This window comes from Mixophyes fleayi, chromosome 2 (genome assembly GCF_038048845.1).
Source record: "Mixophyes fleayi isolate aMixFle1 chromosome 2, aMixFle1.hap1, whole genome shotgun sequence".
Lineage (NCBI taxonomy): Eukaryota > Metazoa > Chordata > Amphibia > Anura > Limnodynastidae > Mixophyes > Mixophyes fleayi.
The window spans coordinates 266,637,271-266,651,117 of NC_134403.1; the positions used below are offsets into that span (position 1 = coordinate 266,637,271).

The 13,847-nt window shown below is 38.3% G+C and overlaps 1 protein-coding gene across 1 annotated transcript in view; it reads left to right on the forward strand.

The window, feature by feature from the left end:
- The window catches only part of IKBKE (inhibitor of nuclear factor kappa B kinase subunit epsilon), a 75,687-nt gene that overhangs the window by 34,946 nt on the left and 26,894 nt on the right, over positions 1–13,847 (forward strand). Inside the window, exons 8-13 of the mRNA XM_075196156.1 lie at positions 1,343–1,522; positions 2,900–3,096; positions 4,308–4,372; positions 6,682–6,773; positions 9,817–9,918; positions 11,732–11,810. Coding sequence (XP_075052257.1) covers positions 1,343–1,522; positions 2,900–3,096; positions 4,308–4,372; positions 6,682–6,773; positions 9,817–9,918; positions 11,732–11,810 — 715 coding nt within the window. The remainder of the gene's footprint in view (positions 1–1,342; positions 1,523–2,899; positions 3,097–4,307; positions 4,373–6,681; positions 6,774–9,816; positions 9,919–11,731; positions 11,811–13,847) is intronic.

Consider the following 13,847-nt stretch of genomic DNA (forward strand, 5'->3'; position numbering starts at 1 on the left):
TTTTATGCGGTTTTGGGTGTTAACTATAGTGAAAGCTCTGCCCCTTTATGCTAATGTCTTTGGTATATCGTCACATGCCCCGCAAATGTTGTTTCAGTGTGTACGAAACTAAAATCATTGCTCATGACAGCATTGCTGTAAAAAGTCGCTACTGGGACTGCCTGTCTTCCCTTTATCGTCAGAAATAAGGCTAGTATGTAGGCAGCCCATGGACCGAGCGATCGGACCATCGATCGGATGTAAAATTGATCGGCATAAAAAGTTGGTGGAAAATTCTGTAGTGTGTACCCAGCTTTAGGTAATACTGCTCTAGATCTTATCACATGAAGTGATCTTTTGTGCAGGAAAGTATTCTCTATGAAGTATCGTAAATAGATTAGCTGCAACCTCTGTCAGAAATGGGCCATTCATCAAGCATAAGGTTGATACAGGTGCTGAACCTTTTCAGATAAAAATAAGACTCTAATAAAATTGGAGCAAAAACATTGGGCAATTGCTTGTACCAATGATATAACACTTGGACGTACATGCTCAACAGTCATTAACAAATCATAAACATAAGAATCCACATTATATATTTTTTGAATGCACCTATTTCAGTATCATTTTCATACACTGTTCACATTCCACTCGTCAGTGGATATTAGTCAATGGAGACACTTCACCCAGCATTTTGTGATGATAGGGTTCTGTGATGGGAATATGCATGTGGGCAAACAGGAAAACATTACCCTAAAGTCCTACCTACTATCACTTTAATCACCTCTCTTAATTAAGTTAATTAGTTTTTTTGATAATAATACAGCCCATTAGAGACTCATTTGTGTTTTAATTAAATCATGAGAGTAGGGAAACATCAGGGCTGTCTTTATTTCATTTATTACGTTTTATCTGTGCATATTAATAGTATAGACCATTCCAAGTTCATTGGAATATCTTGTCCTACAAAACATAATCTCTGTGTTACATTAGGAATTAGAAATGGGAACATTAGTATGGGTAGCTCACATTGTCTATGGAACGCCCTGATCGCCATATCTGGCCAAGTCCTCAAATTAAAGCAATAATTTTTCTTCCCACACAATAGTTATCATGTCACCCTAAGATATGTCCCTGTAAAAGTAGGTGCAACTACATAAAAAAAGGCATTGTCATTGTGCCTCTACAATTTTCTGCGTTTGTGAATTTCCCATTTTGTGCCTATGAAAATAATGTGACTTACACTTCTCACCATCGGCTATTATCACAACAGCTGGTGGTTGACACTACTGTGCAAGGTATAGCTGATTTGAAAATTCAATCAAATCGCGTTTTGATAATTGTAAGCCCTACTTCTTTTCAGAGGATTGAAGACACAGCTGAAATCCATCCTTCCAAATATCCTCGAAGCTGATCAGGTCAAATGCTGGAGCTTTGATCAGTTCTTTGTCGAGACTAACAGCATGCTGGAGAGGATGGTCATCCATGTATTCTCCTTGCCCCAGGCCAGGATGCTCAAGATCTACTTACACCATTATAACTCGTAAGTTTCAAATAAATGATTAAATGCATTTGCACCATGGTTAGAACTGAGCTAGGCCAAGAAGAATCTCGAGCCTGATTCATTAAGGATCTTAACTTGAGAAACTTCTTATTTCAGTCTCCTGGACAAAACCATGTTACAATGCAAGGGGTGTAAATTAGTTTTCTGTTTTGCACATAAGTTAAATACTGTCTGTTTTTTTTCATGTAGCACACAAATATCAACTTTAAATTTCAGTGTACAAATAAGCTATCAAGTAGGTGCTACATGAAAAAATAGGCAGTATTTAACTTATGTGCAAAACAGAATACTAATTTGCACCCCTTGCATTGTAACATGGTTTTGTCCAGGAGACTGAAATAAGAAGTTTCTCAAGTTAAGATCCTTAATGAATCAGGCCCCTCCTCTTCTGTGAGGTTCAATTTGCAGATGCTGCTGTTTTGCCTCCCTCTGTATCCACACATCTAGAATTTATAAAAGGTTGAATTTAGTGTCTTTTAAAAAACAAAAAACTAATATGTATAAAGAGCTTTAACCTGAAGAACTTTGACATCACTCACATTTTTCATCCACAATCTCACCTTATATTATTTGTTGTTTTTTTTGCTGTTCTTTGCAGTGGATGATTAATAATGTGTAATATGATAAAAAAAAAACATTTCACATTATTAAATATTAAGCATTTTTGATCATCAATAGTAAGTACTTTGGTATTTTAATTAAAATGGCATTTTTTTAATAATAGTTCAATACCATAGCCAGTCATGGTAATAAATGGTCTTATCATGTAAAATTAAATTAATATTTAGATTTTTCAAGTGAAAATTAAAGGGAGATTTGATCTTAAACCATGATGATTATTACTATAATTTTATATGAAACAGGAAATATAATTGATAGCTGTGTGAATGGAGTAACAATTGCAATCACATCTTTGTATGCCCTCCCTATGCATATTCATCATCATCAGCAGCTATTTATATAGTGTCAATAATTCCGCAGCGCTGTACAGACAACACACTCACATCAGTTGTAATAGGAAATGTCTTATTTATTAAAGTTTATTTATGATGCCACCATATTAGACAGTGCTGTACAGAGACATAAGTTTTTGCCCCATTGAAGCGTACAGTCTAAATTATGTACCACATAAACACACACCCAGTCCATTATTTGTCAAAAGCCATTTAACCTACCAGTATGTTTTTGGAGTGTGGGAGGAAACCGGAGCACTCGGAGGAAACCCACGCAAACACGGGGACAGCATATAAACTCATCACTGTGAGGCAGAAATGATAACCACTGTGCCCTTATAATGCCTCTCATTAACAGAATGTGATGTTAGCTGAAACTTCTTTGCTTCTTCTCTTCACATAGTGTAGGTATGTTTATGGAAACCGTCACCAAGCAAACTGGAGTTGCACCTGAGAGACAGACCTACTTCTGTGAGGGACACCTATATCCCATCAGCCCAACCTGGCAGGTTCTGCAGCTTTCCAAGACAACAGAACAGTACCCACTCATTTTAGTGGCTTGCGAGTCTGAGGGCCCAATGGGAGTTGCCTACAAAGATCGTGAGTTGGATTTATTTCCAGTATAAGCCTATGGGTGAATACATATGGGATTGTGCTTCTGTGTCACGCAGTGGAGCTGTTTTCTATTCAGTCTCTTTTTCAATACATTTCTACTGTCATTGATATAATTAAATGGAATTTAAAAATCCACTATTTACATCACATGCATTATATATCAAAGATTGTGTATTATTTAGCTGAATAATATACATGAAATAACAAAGCAGCAGGTTGCCATGTTAACAGGGAAGGAGTTGCTTCTCTGACAGAGCAGGCATAGAGTGAGTGACAGCTTGTAAGGCTTCCTTTACAGAAATGCAGTAGGTTGATTGGTGGATTCATACACAGGCCAGGAATGGCACTCAGATGACTGCATTCTCTGCTTTTTGACCTGCATCAGATCCCGTCATAATGATGTAGGAGTGGCTTCAGCTGTCTGGAATGGTGTGGGGGTGTAATATTATATTTTCTAATAGAGCTGCAGTGGATATTCAAATTAATACTGAACAATTAATTTTATTTTTATAGTTAATAGTTTAACATTTAAGTCAACTACTGAGTATTGTCATATTACTAGTAGGTTTAATAATGAATAAGGCCACCATGTCTGTCTTTTATGGTGTATGCTACACTAACACAACTATTTATGTTTGTGTGATGGATGGCACCATTTTGGATGCTGTCTCAGGCAGTAAAAGAAAACAAAGGCACAGTCATTACAGGGAAATGCATTGATACAGTAGTCAAAATATAGTTTCCAGTTTAATAGTCTCATTAGCATGCAGTACACTCGTACAGCCTATTGATGGCGCTGTCTCTTTCACTATGGATAGCATTTTGTCATTTGTTTAGCAATAGCAAATTGGCCGGCATATTGTGAGGGAATGTACTGCAAAGTTTAAATAATCTGTTGTACATAGTATAAAATAACAATAACCCTATGTTTGTACCGGCCATACTTAAATGATCATACTTTTATTTTATTGTTACATCACATAGCAAACGTATTAAACATTGGCTAGTGTAAGCGAGAAACATTTAGTTTGCATTCCCTGTAATTAATTGTAGTGACCACTGCAGTGGAATCGGGGGCTTCAATTCCACTATTGAAGAATGCACAGTGTTTAGACCTGTTTGCACACATGTACGTATGTCATTGCCACTGATTTGTGTCCAGCGTGGCTCTCACTTCTTTCCATTCTGGTTTCCAGCTGCACTTGACTTCCCAAGATTCCTGCACTCAGTTGAAGTTTCTTTTGATTGCTCTGTCGCGAAAGTAAGTAGAGAATGAAAGTCCAATAAACTGCATATTAGTGATGCCTCTTTCCACTCCAACAATAAACCTTTCTAACATGTAAAACTTAGTACCGTAAATCATAAATAACGACTGCAGAACTAGGTCAGTTTAATTAGAATAAATTGGTGGCGGAGAAAGCAAAAATGCAAGACAGCTAAAACAACTAAATACTGAACCAAATGAGTGGATGGCCGAATGTCCCTACCTCTACTAGACCAAGGATATTCTCCCTTACCGAATGGCCGGCGCTATATCTGGTGTCAAAGTGACTATACCCCCTCTAGACTCAAAATGACGTACTCCACAAAGCAGCACAAACGGAAGGGCGGGATGAAGAGTCAGAGAAACAACATGAGGATAGTTTTACAAGAAAGCCAAGAAAACTCCCCCATGGATTCCATTGGCTGAAAGGGGCTTACAGAAAACACATAACCCTTGGTAGGTAAGTGTTTTCTGTATGCGATGCACAAACTTAATGAGTTCAAGTGCATTTGGCTCTATGACTTCTCTTGTCATTATTTGCATAGAATAGGTTAGTAGTAATTGATGTTATATAAACATGGGGATCTGGCAATTCTGAGCAGAAGTACTGGTATATGTACGCTGTAAAAACTTGTAATTAATATCCACTAGAATAATATTGCTATGAATGAAACAACACTCAATAGGAACTGCCATTGTTGCAACATGTTGTATGGCTGCTCCTCCTGCATTGTGGTTGAAAGAAAAAAGCCTTAGTAGATTTTGATATATTTTTTATTTTGATAGGTTAAAAGTATCCCTTTTACCTTGGCTTTCACCATTAACTCTAGGCCAGTCAACTAATGGGCCACCTGTTTAGCACCCAGAGAGACGTGACTCTGTGCTATAATTGACCACCGCTTCTATGCTCAGTTACCTAATTGACCAACCTTTTTGCACCCAGAGATTCTGCCCCCCCCCCCCCCCCCTCACCCCTCCCCCCCAACAACACTACTAATAAGGTACTGTCAGCTTATGAATGGTTACTTATGGCACTGTACATCAGCACTTCTGCCTCACAGCGCTGGGGTCAGGAGTTCAATTCCCGACCATGGCCTTATCTGTGTGGAGTTTGTATGTTCTCCACGTGTTTGCGTGGGTTTCCTCCGGGTTCTCCGGTTTCCTCCCACACTCTAAAAAAAAATACTAGTAGGTTAATTGGCCCTAGTCTCTCTCTCTCTCTGTCTGTCTGTGTGTGTATGTTAGGGAATTTAGACTGTAAGCTCCAATGGAGCAGGGACTGATGTGAATGAGTTCTCTGTACAGCGCTGCAGAATCAGTGGCGCTATATAAAATAAATGGTGATGATGACTGTACATGCCCTACAAACTTTATGACCATTGTTAAGCACGTTTTGTCGCTATCCAATAACGATTGTCGAATCTCGATTTGAGTTTCCAAAATACAAAGTAATTTATTATCCAAAAGTAGCAGAATAATTCAAGTGAAATAATAATAAATATAGCCGTTACTTATCGCTGGCGCTCTGGATCCAGTGAACAGTCATTCAGGTCTGAAGGTTGTGGTCAAAGAATACTGGTCACTAAGCCAAAAGCTCCTGCTTATACGCAGTCAGAAATACAGTAAAACAATGCAGATGATGTGGCTTGCTTCTATTGGTCCAGGCTTCAGGAAGGTCCAGTGTACTGCAGGTCATAGGCCAGTTGAAACCATAATATCCAAGGGTGGGGGTCATCTCTCCAGGGGATGTGCTCCGACTTTCCCGCCATGAATCCAGTTTTTACAGTTGGTATCACTTTAATTGTTTATTCCCTAACATCAATAACTAGAGTATGCAATGTGCGATCTCTTCGGCGAATGAACCGGACAACTGCTGATAAATAGGAGATTAAAATGATACTAAACATGACACAGTTCCTGCAACCTGAACCTTGGGTTTCACTTAAATGCATATATCTTATGTTATTAAACATAAATACTACTATATTTCGACATAAATAACTATGTGTTGCAACTACAATTAATGTGTACTATTTACAAGTGTGTGTGAATGTGTGTTAAAATGTAAAACATTGTTATTGCCGCGTGTTGCGGCTGGATACGCCCTTCCAGGCCGTAGCGTGCTCTACGCATAATTTCAGACAAAGCCAACCAAGTTTGCTCAATATTAATTGAAATGACTTTATCCACTTTGCTGACTTCGACACCATAAAGTGGTTAGAGTAAGCTTGATGACTGTACATGAGGCTGTATAATTAAGTGAATATACAGAAAATGAATTTTAACAAGTGTTTGTTTTATTTCAGACTGTTGTTAGTGCTGTATATCAGACACTGCGAGTGACACAATCTTTGTTGACATGTCAAGAGTTTATACTTCGAGGGACATATTGGCTTATGTGAGTGATATATATATCATCCAGATAGGGTCCACTTTCAAGTATTTTACAGCTAAACCCTAATCTTAGAGCAACATGCTTCCCCTGTTTTCTAACTAGGAACCCCAGAGACATTTATACGTACTCTGTGCAGTAAGATCTCTGACTACATGGATCTTGCATAACATTTACATGTTAAGTGGCAATCTAATTCTCTGCTTCCTTGAACTGTAATTTACTATGTAATTCCCCAGTAGAATTGTGACATGGCACATTGTTGATAAATTATTTTATATTTAAATCTGTCCATTAAAGGATGACTAAACCCACACATTGAAAATGTACTGTATAAATTGAAATGCACTGTTTTGTCTTGTTAATTGCAGCCTTGTTAAAAATTAATTCTAAAATTCTAATGGTGTATTTCCGTCCTCCTCCAACACAAAGCACAATCACGCGCCCAGAGGGCACACTATTAATCTACACTAACAGCAGGAATAGGCGCTTGTTGTGCCAGTTGCACGCTAAACTCTGCAAGAATAGTGTTCAAATACACACAAACAGAAATATATATTGTGTATACTGTAGGCAGAATATATGTTGAAAAGTAAAATTAGTGAAAAATACAGCCACATATATAAATATACAGTTTTAGACTGAGGCCATATGAAAACAAATTCTACAACCATACATTTGGTACAACTTAGTAAGGCTCTTGCTGCACTGTCTGAGGCCTGTAGTGCCAGGTTTAAAAGAAATCCTAACAGGTCAGGTGGAATAGTTTACTCCATATCAGCTGGAAATTTCCCTGGACATATCCAGGTAAGAAGCAGTCCGAAGCAGTCCGAAGCCAATTAAAACAGATACCCGCGACATCGTTGCATGTCTCCTCCTGCCCCCAGCCCCTTATATGTGAATCCGCAAATCTGTACATTGCATTTCTTTAACCGGAAAAAAATCTATTTGTTTAATTGTGCGCAATACAGCAGAAAGCATATACTAGTCATAATTTTATATTATCCCTATGTGCAGGTTATGAGCACGCTTAGGGCCCTTATCCATTGGTGTTTAAACGCCTCTTGAGTTGTACTTTTACTGTAAGGGCAAAGTATGCAACTGCATGTAAAAGTAATATCCATTATCATATTCGTGTTTACAAGTCACAGCACTTGAAAAAGTCTATTCATCTGTAAGGCAGCGCTTTGTGTACATACCCACTAGTGGTTAACAAGAGCATTTACACTAGTGTTTTGTATGCTGTATTGTCCCCATTCATTCCAATGGCCCATTATTTTCACTGAGATTGTGACTACATGTACCCCATTGAGATGAATAGGCCACTGAAATGAATGAAACTTCCCAGCATTGTGTGTTTTTTTTTCCTGCATCAATAAAGATTCACTTATTCTCTGTTGATGTGTGATCAAGGCTGCAAAGATTTATTTTTCTGTGCGTTCTTTTGTGGCGTGATATTGCACATATGTATTGGAATTATCCTGCAGTGTCTTGTCTGTTAGAGCAGAGCGGACCTAGACCAGTATTCATCAACAGACCTGCTCCTTGTTGAATACGGACACACGTTACGTTCGTTTTGCGTTTGTTAATGAATCAGGTCCCATGTGTCTGTGGTTTATTTACAGGTTAATTTTTTACTGTTTCAATATAATGGGCCAGGGTTTACTGCACCCCTTACTGTTATACTGGGACCACTGAGATGCCCAAGTTGCCGCTCAAGGGGAGGAATTCAATTTACCACGTTTTTCGTGAGAATAACGTGGCCCGCGCACTAATACCATTAGTGTGGTCATTTCAATGCTGATTTTTGCTCGCAGCTCTGTGAGCCGCAAGCAAAAAGCCATGTTAAAATTATTCTCCCGAACAATGCGGCCAATTGAATTCCCTCCAAGGTGTCCCAATATATCCTGAACACCACAACCCAGGTGAGCCAGGTAGAGCAGGGTTGGTGCTTTCTGGAAGAGTGCAGGGTGCACTGTGCTTTTGCAGCTCACACCTTGGAGTTCAAGACTTGCATTGACCAGCATGGGTCTCTTATCCTCTGTCATGAGGGAACCCAAGCTACGGGTTTCCCTATTAATAGAAGAAACTAGCCCAGAATGTTTTGCACTCTAGATGGTTGGGGGGAGCTGTGCTGCCTGTTTTATTTATCTATGTAAGGTCATTCATTTCAATAGGGTTTTTACATGTAGTGCACGCAGACTGGAAATCCCATTGAAATTAATGTTTTTTTAAATGAATGGGGAGCAAGTGTATTCTGGATGCATTTGCAAACACATCCAGCATATATAGTAGCACCTCCATAGAAAATGTGCATGTTATATAATAGATATGTTATTTAATAAGCATATCATTACATATTCATCTTTAAATGTTTCCATTAGACAGATACAAAGTGATAAGACGGGCACAGGTTCTCATCTTGTGCCGAATTTACCCTGCTCCCCCTCCCATTCCAGCCTTCCTATAGCTGGATAATATTACATGTGCTCGGAGCTTTAGGATTTATAGTGTTACTCGTTTATTGTTCCGTGCGGTTACACCTTGTGCGATCTTATTATTTGTAATCTGAACGAGGCTGTGGACATTTTGTGGCGCCATGTAAATAAAGGCTAATAATTATAATAATAATAATAATAATAATAATAATATTGCCTTTAACTCCTTCACGACCAGGGTCATTTGATTTGTTTATAGCCTGACTACATTTCAGAGTTTTTCTATGTGTGATTAAAACCCATTACAGCCAATCAGTATTCGCTTTCATTAGTCTTACTACACCAAGCATATTAGCCTCGTCATTTTTATTGTTTCTGAGCAAACTAAGGGGTTGTGTATGTCATACTACACCCATTTATACAGGAAGGGTTTGGAAGGAGATAATGCAAAATCAATGTCCCTATAGGGAAAGCGGATATTTATAGCAGCAGCTCAGTGGTGAGTTTACTAGCTCTTTAATGATTTGCTGTTGCATGCTATATATGGCATTGGTAATAACTGATGAATGTCGCTTTAGACCAGTCATCCAGTATCATTTATCTTACCACAGTGAGAGTCTGAAAGCAGAATGCTGCAGGATCTATGAGAAGAAATCGGCAGTGATGTCCTACTTTAAGTGCCTGGTCAACGCTGAAAACAGAAACACAAGACTGTAAGGATGCAATGCTGTACGGGTTACCTTCTATACTGTCAGAGCTGACATCAGTGTTTAACAGGCCAGTACCATTGACAATATAGATGTCGCAACATATTCCATGTAGCATAGTATTTATAGAAGAGCAGCAAGATAACATTATACTTAGCAGCAGAGCATCAGTGCATTCAATGCACCCAAAAGTCATTTTGGCGCTCCTAAGATACCTTTATCAAGGGCTCCTACAAACAAGTAACTTACCCTGTTTAAATACCCACATTGTCACCAAGAAAATAATACTACAATAATAATAATAATAATAATAATAATAATAATAATACTAGGCCACACACCCCTGTAACCTAGCAACCTAAAGACGTTCAATCATCATTTGTGCAACGGTGGAGGGTAGTGGGAGGTAGTGTAAATATGTTATAGGCTGTCATCTGACTGGCACTGCATTGCAACCGCCTGTGCCTGTAAACAAGACATATTGGGGTAAATGTATTAACATGCGGGTTCTTCAACACCCGCGAGTTCAGCGTCTTCGGCGATTAAATTTAAAGCGGCGCTGCCTTGTAAAGGGAAACCTTTACAATGCAGCGCCGCTTTAAATTTAATCGCCGAAGACGTTGAACTCGCGGTTGTTGAAGAACCCGCATGTTAATACATTTACCCCATGGTGGCTGAGAGCAGCCAGTATACGTGAACAAAAAGTTAAAATGCTGAACAACTTAGGTACATGTGTACATATATGTGTGTGTGTGTGTGTATATATATATATATATATATATATATATATATATCTATATATATATATATATATTCCTGTATCCAACAATTGTATATGCAAAACTAGCAAAAATCTGTTTTTTATATGACATAGTAGGGATCAAATTAAATTTAATTATTTTATAGCAATCTAGATCAGATAATTGTATCCTAATTTCATTAAGATAATCCTCATGGAGAAGTAGCACAACTCCTCCTCCTTTATCAGCCGAACAGATAATAAGAGATTTTTCACAGGGTTTGATATTATGATAAGAAATCATGGACCTCATTTAGAGTCGGACGCAAAGTCCGATTTAGGCGCATCTAACCAAAAAACACTACCACGCATGTGCAGAAAGCACCATATCCGCCTGCACCTTGGACGCAATTAACACTTGCGACAGCTTGCGGCTCACTACGAGAGAATGGGAGGAACGCGGAATTGTGAAGGCGTGACCCTGTAAATACATCCTAGTCGCAGTGAGGCGCAGACGCAACACACGTCAAAACAGGGTTAAAGCTGTGCGGCAGGAATTAGGTGGCGCAAGCGTTAGCTGCAGGAACTGCTCGCAGCTCGATAGGGTATTACAAGTGGGACGCAACTGGGGTTTGCTTGCCACTCGTAATACCCTACCAAGCTGCGGCACACTCCCAACTCCTACACTTCTTACACGGACTGCATCCGACTCTAAATGAGGTCCCATATGTTTATGTATTGTGCAAAGGTGGATCAAAAATGCTTGTACAGCGAAAAAGGATCAGATTCATCATGTGGTGTGCTAATAAAATAAGAACTTAAACTAAAATAATCTTTTTATTTTAATTATCTCTGAAAGCTATATAGAACCACTTCCAAATCAAAGACACTTTGGTGATATGTCTGTATCAAAGAAATTCCTTTATTTAAGACACACATTTTAGAAACATTAGATATATTCAGGTATAATGAAAACTATTATTTATTTTCAGTATGTAAATATATATTTATGGCTATTACTTGGTAAAAGAGAATTCAATGAAAGAAAGTAATATATGTCTGTTTTTTACTGATTTACAGGTATAATACTGTGTATAAAGTGACCGCAGATGTCAAAGAGATGCAGGAGCATGGGGAATTTTCCAGGAAACTACAGGCTGTAAGTTTAATGTTCCAGTGTATTATGTATCTCTAATTCATCTATTTGAACCTGTATAAGTTTTTTTGATCCTCCACAGCAGTTCGTGGCCAGTTTGAACTAAAAAAAACCAAAACAAACTGGCCTCTGAACATATGGGGAGCGTAAGTCATTAACTAGTATATTTGTGTGTTTTAGATTGTCATTTAATCTAAAGATATGGTTAGGTCCTGGTTCACAATGTAAATGGATTCATGGAAGGAGTATGACTAGTTTAGGACAGAACAGTTTAGTAACACAGAAGTGACATACAGGGCTGGTTTAAAGGGACACCATCATAAAATAAAGTGCTGTTTTCTATATTTTTTTATTTTTAAATATTTACTAGCACTTTGTAATTAATGATCCCACATCTAAAGTTACTCTTTTAAAAAAAAACAAAAAAAACAACTTTTTTTTCAATAATTTTGAATTCCTGTGTGTGCAGATCTGCTGTCCCTAGAAGGAAGACAGTATGAAATTTAGTTTATTTTACCCATTTTTACTAATCAGTATCCATTTTCTCTTCTGTTTATCTCCATTAAATCTTCCTCTATACAAGTTGAATTCTTCTTAAACAATTTGAAATTAGATCCACTACTATTTAAGGTTTTGACAGGTTGTGTAATATTAAAGAGTATTACAAGTATTCTGTGCAATTCTTTTACTGCATGAAGAGATGGACCTTCTCCACAATAAGAGCACTGTTGCAGTATTCCTAATAAATGTTAGTGTTTGTCACAATGCTGCCATCAGAAATTGTGGGGCCCAGTATAAAGAAATGAGGCACCCACCCTCCTAGATTCTCCCAGACCCTCTTCAAACCTCTCTTCTCAGGCTAATTCAATCCCCCCTCCCCATCTTACCTTGTCGTTCTTGATGTGATGCGCTGGTCCCATTCACTTTGGCATCACCAAAGTAAAAGATAAATGATTTTAAAAAAGTCAAATTCAAGGTGGCAGGACAAGTGGGTCACATACAGTTGTACCCCCTGCATCCCCCTGATGTTGTCCTCCTGACAACGATGATTATGGATTCTTAATTATAGGTGTTTTTCCATCCATTCCTTGGGACAGTGCTTTGCAGTGACTGTTGCTTGAATGTTTGTATAGATTGTGATTTGATTTATCAGTGTAACGTTTTTCTGTACTCCTCATTAAATACACCATTACATTGTTAGTGAGGTTAAACTGATGGCAAAGGTTAATCAAGTTCAACCATAAATTATTTGTTGTGTACAACCAGGTGAAGACAGAAAAAAATCCCTCTTAAACACATGCATAGCAACCGGATGAATGCAGTCATCCCTATATTGATATTGATTTTTGTAAGAAAGTTACGCAATCCATTTCAAGGCCATTTAGTTAATCTGCAATCACCACCGCTCTTGGTAGGGAATTCTATTGTCTGATTACTTATAGGGGGGTATTCAATTGTTAGCGTTAACGGAAAAAAACGAGCGCTCAAAAAATATTACCGTTTATACGGTAATATTGCGCGCGAAAAGCGTTAATACGGTAGTTTACTCGCGGAATTTCAGGGAGCGGCGAGCTGAAATTCCGCAAGTAATTACCGTATTAATGCTAAGATTTTTTGAGCGCTCGTTTTTTTTCGTTAACGCTAACAATTGAATACCCCCCATAGAGTTACATAGCAGGCAGGGGCAGGGTGGGCTGGGGGCATCTGCCCCCTGGGCTGGTCTCATAGTGGGCTTCATTGAGCTGGATCACTGGGCCAACTGCATTTTTTTCCTTTAAAACAGGCTACTGAATCGTGTCTTGCTCCCCAGGCTAAAATTTGCCAGCCCTCATCTGATAATTGGTGAAGCTAAGACAACCTTAATTTGTGTAGTCTTTTGTTATATTTTAAACTTTCTATTCCCTTCATTAATTAAGTAGTCCATCTCTGAACCTTCTGAAGTTCTCCTATGTCTTTCTACACTATACTCGATATTCAAAGTACAGTCTGAACAGTGACTTACTCAATGGCAAAACTATGTTTATTTTCCATACATCTGTC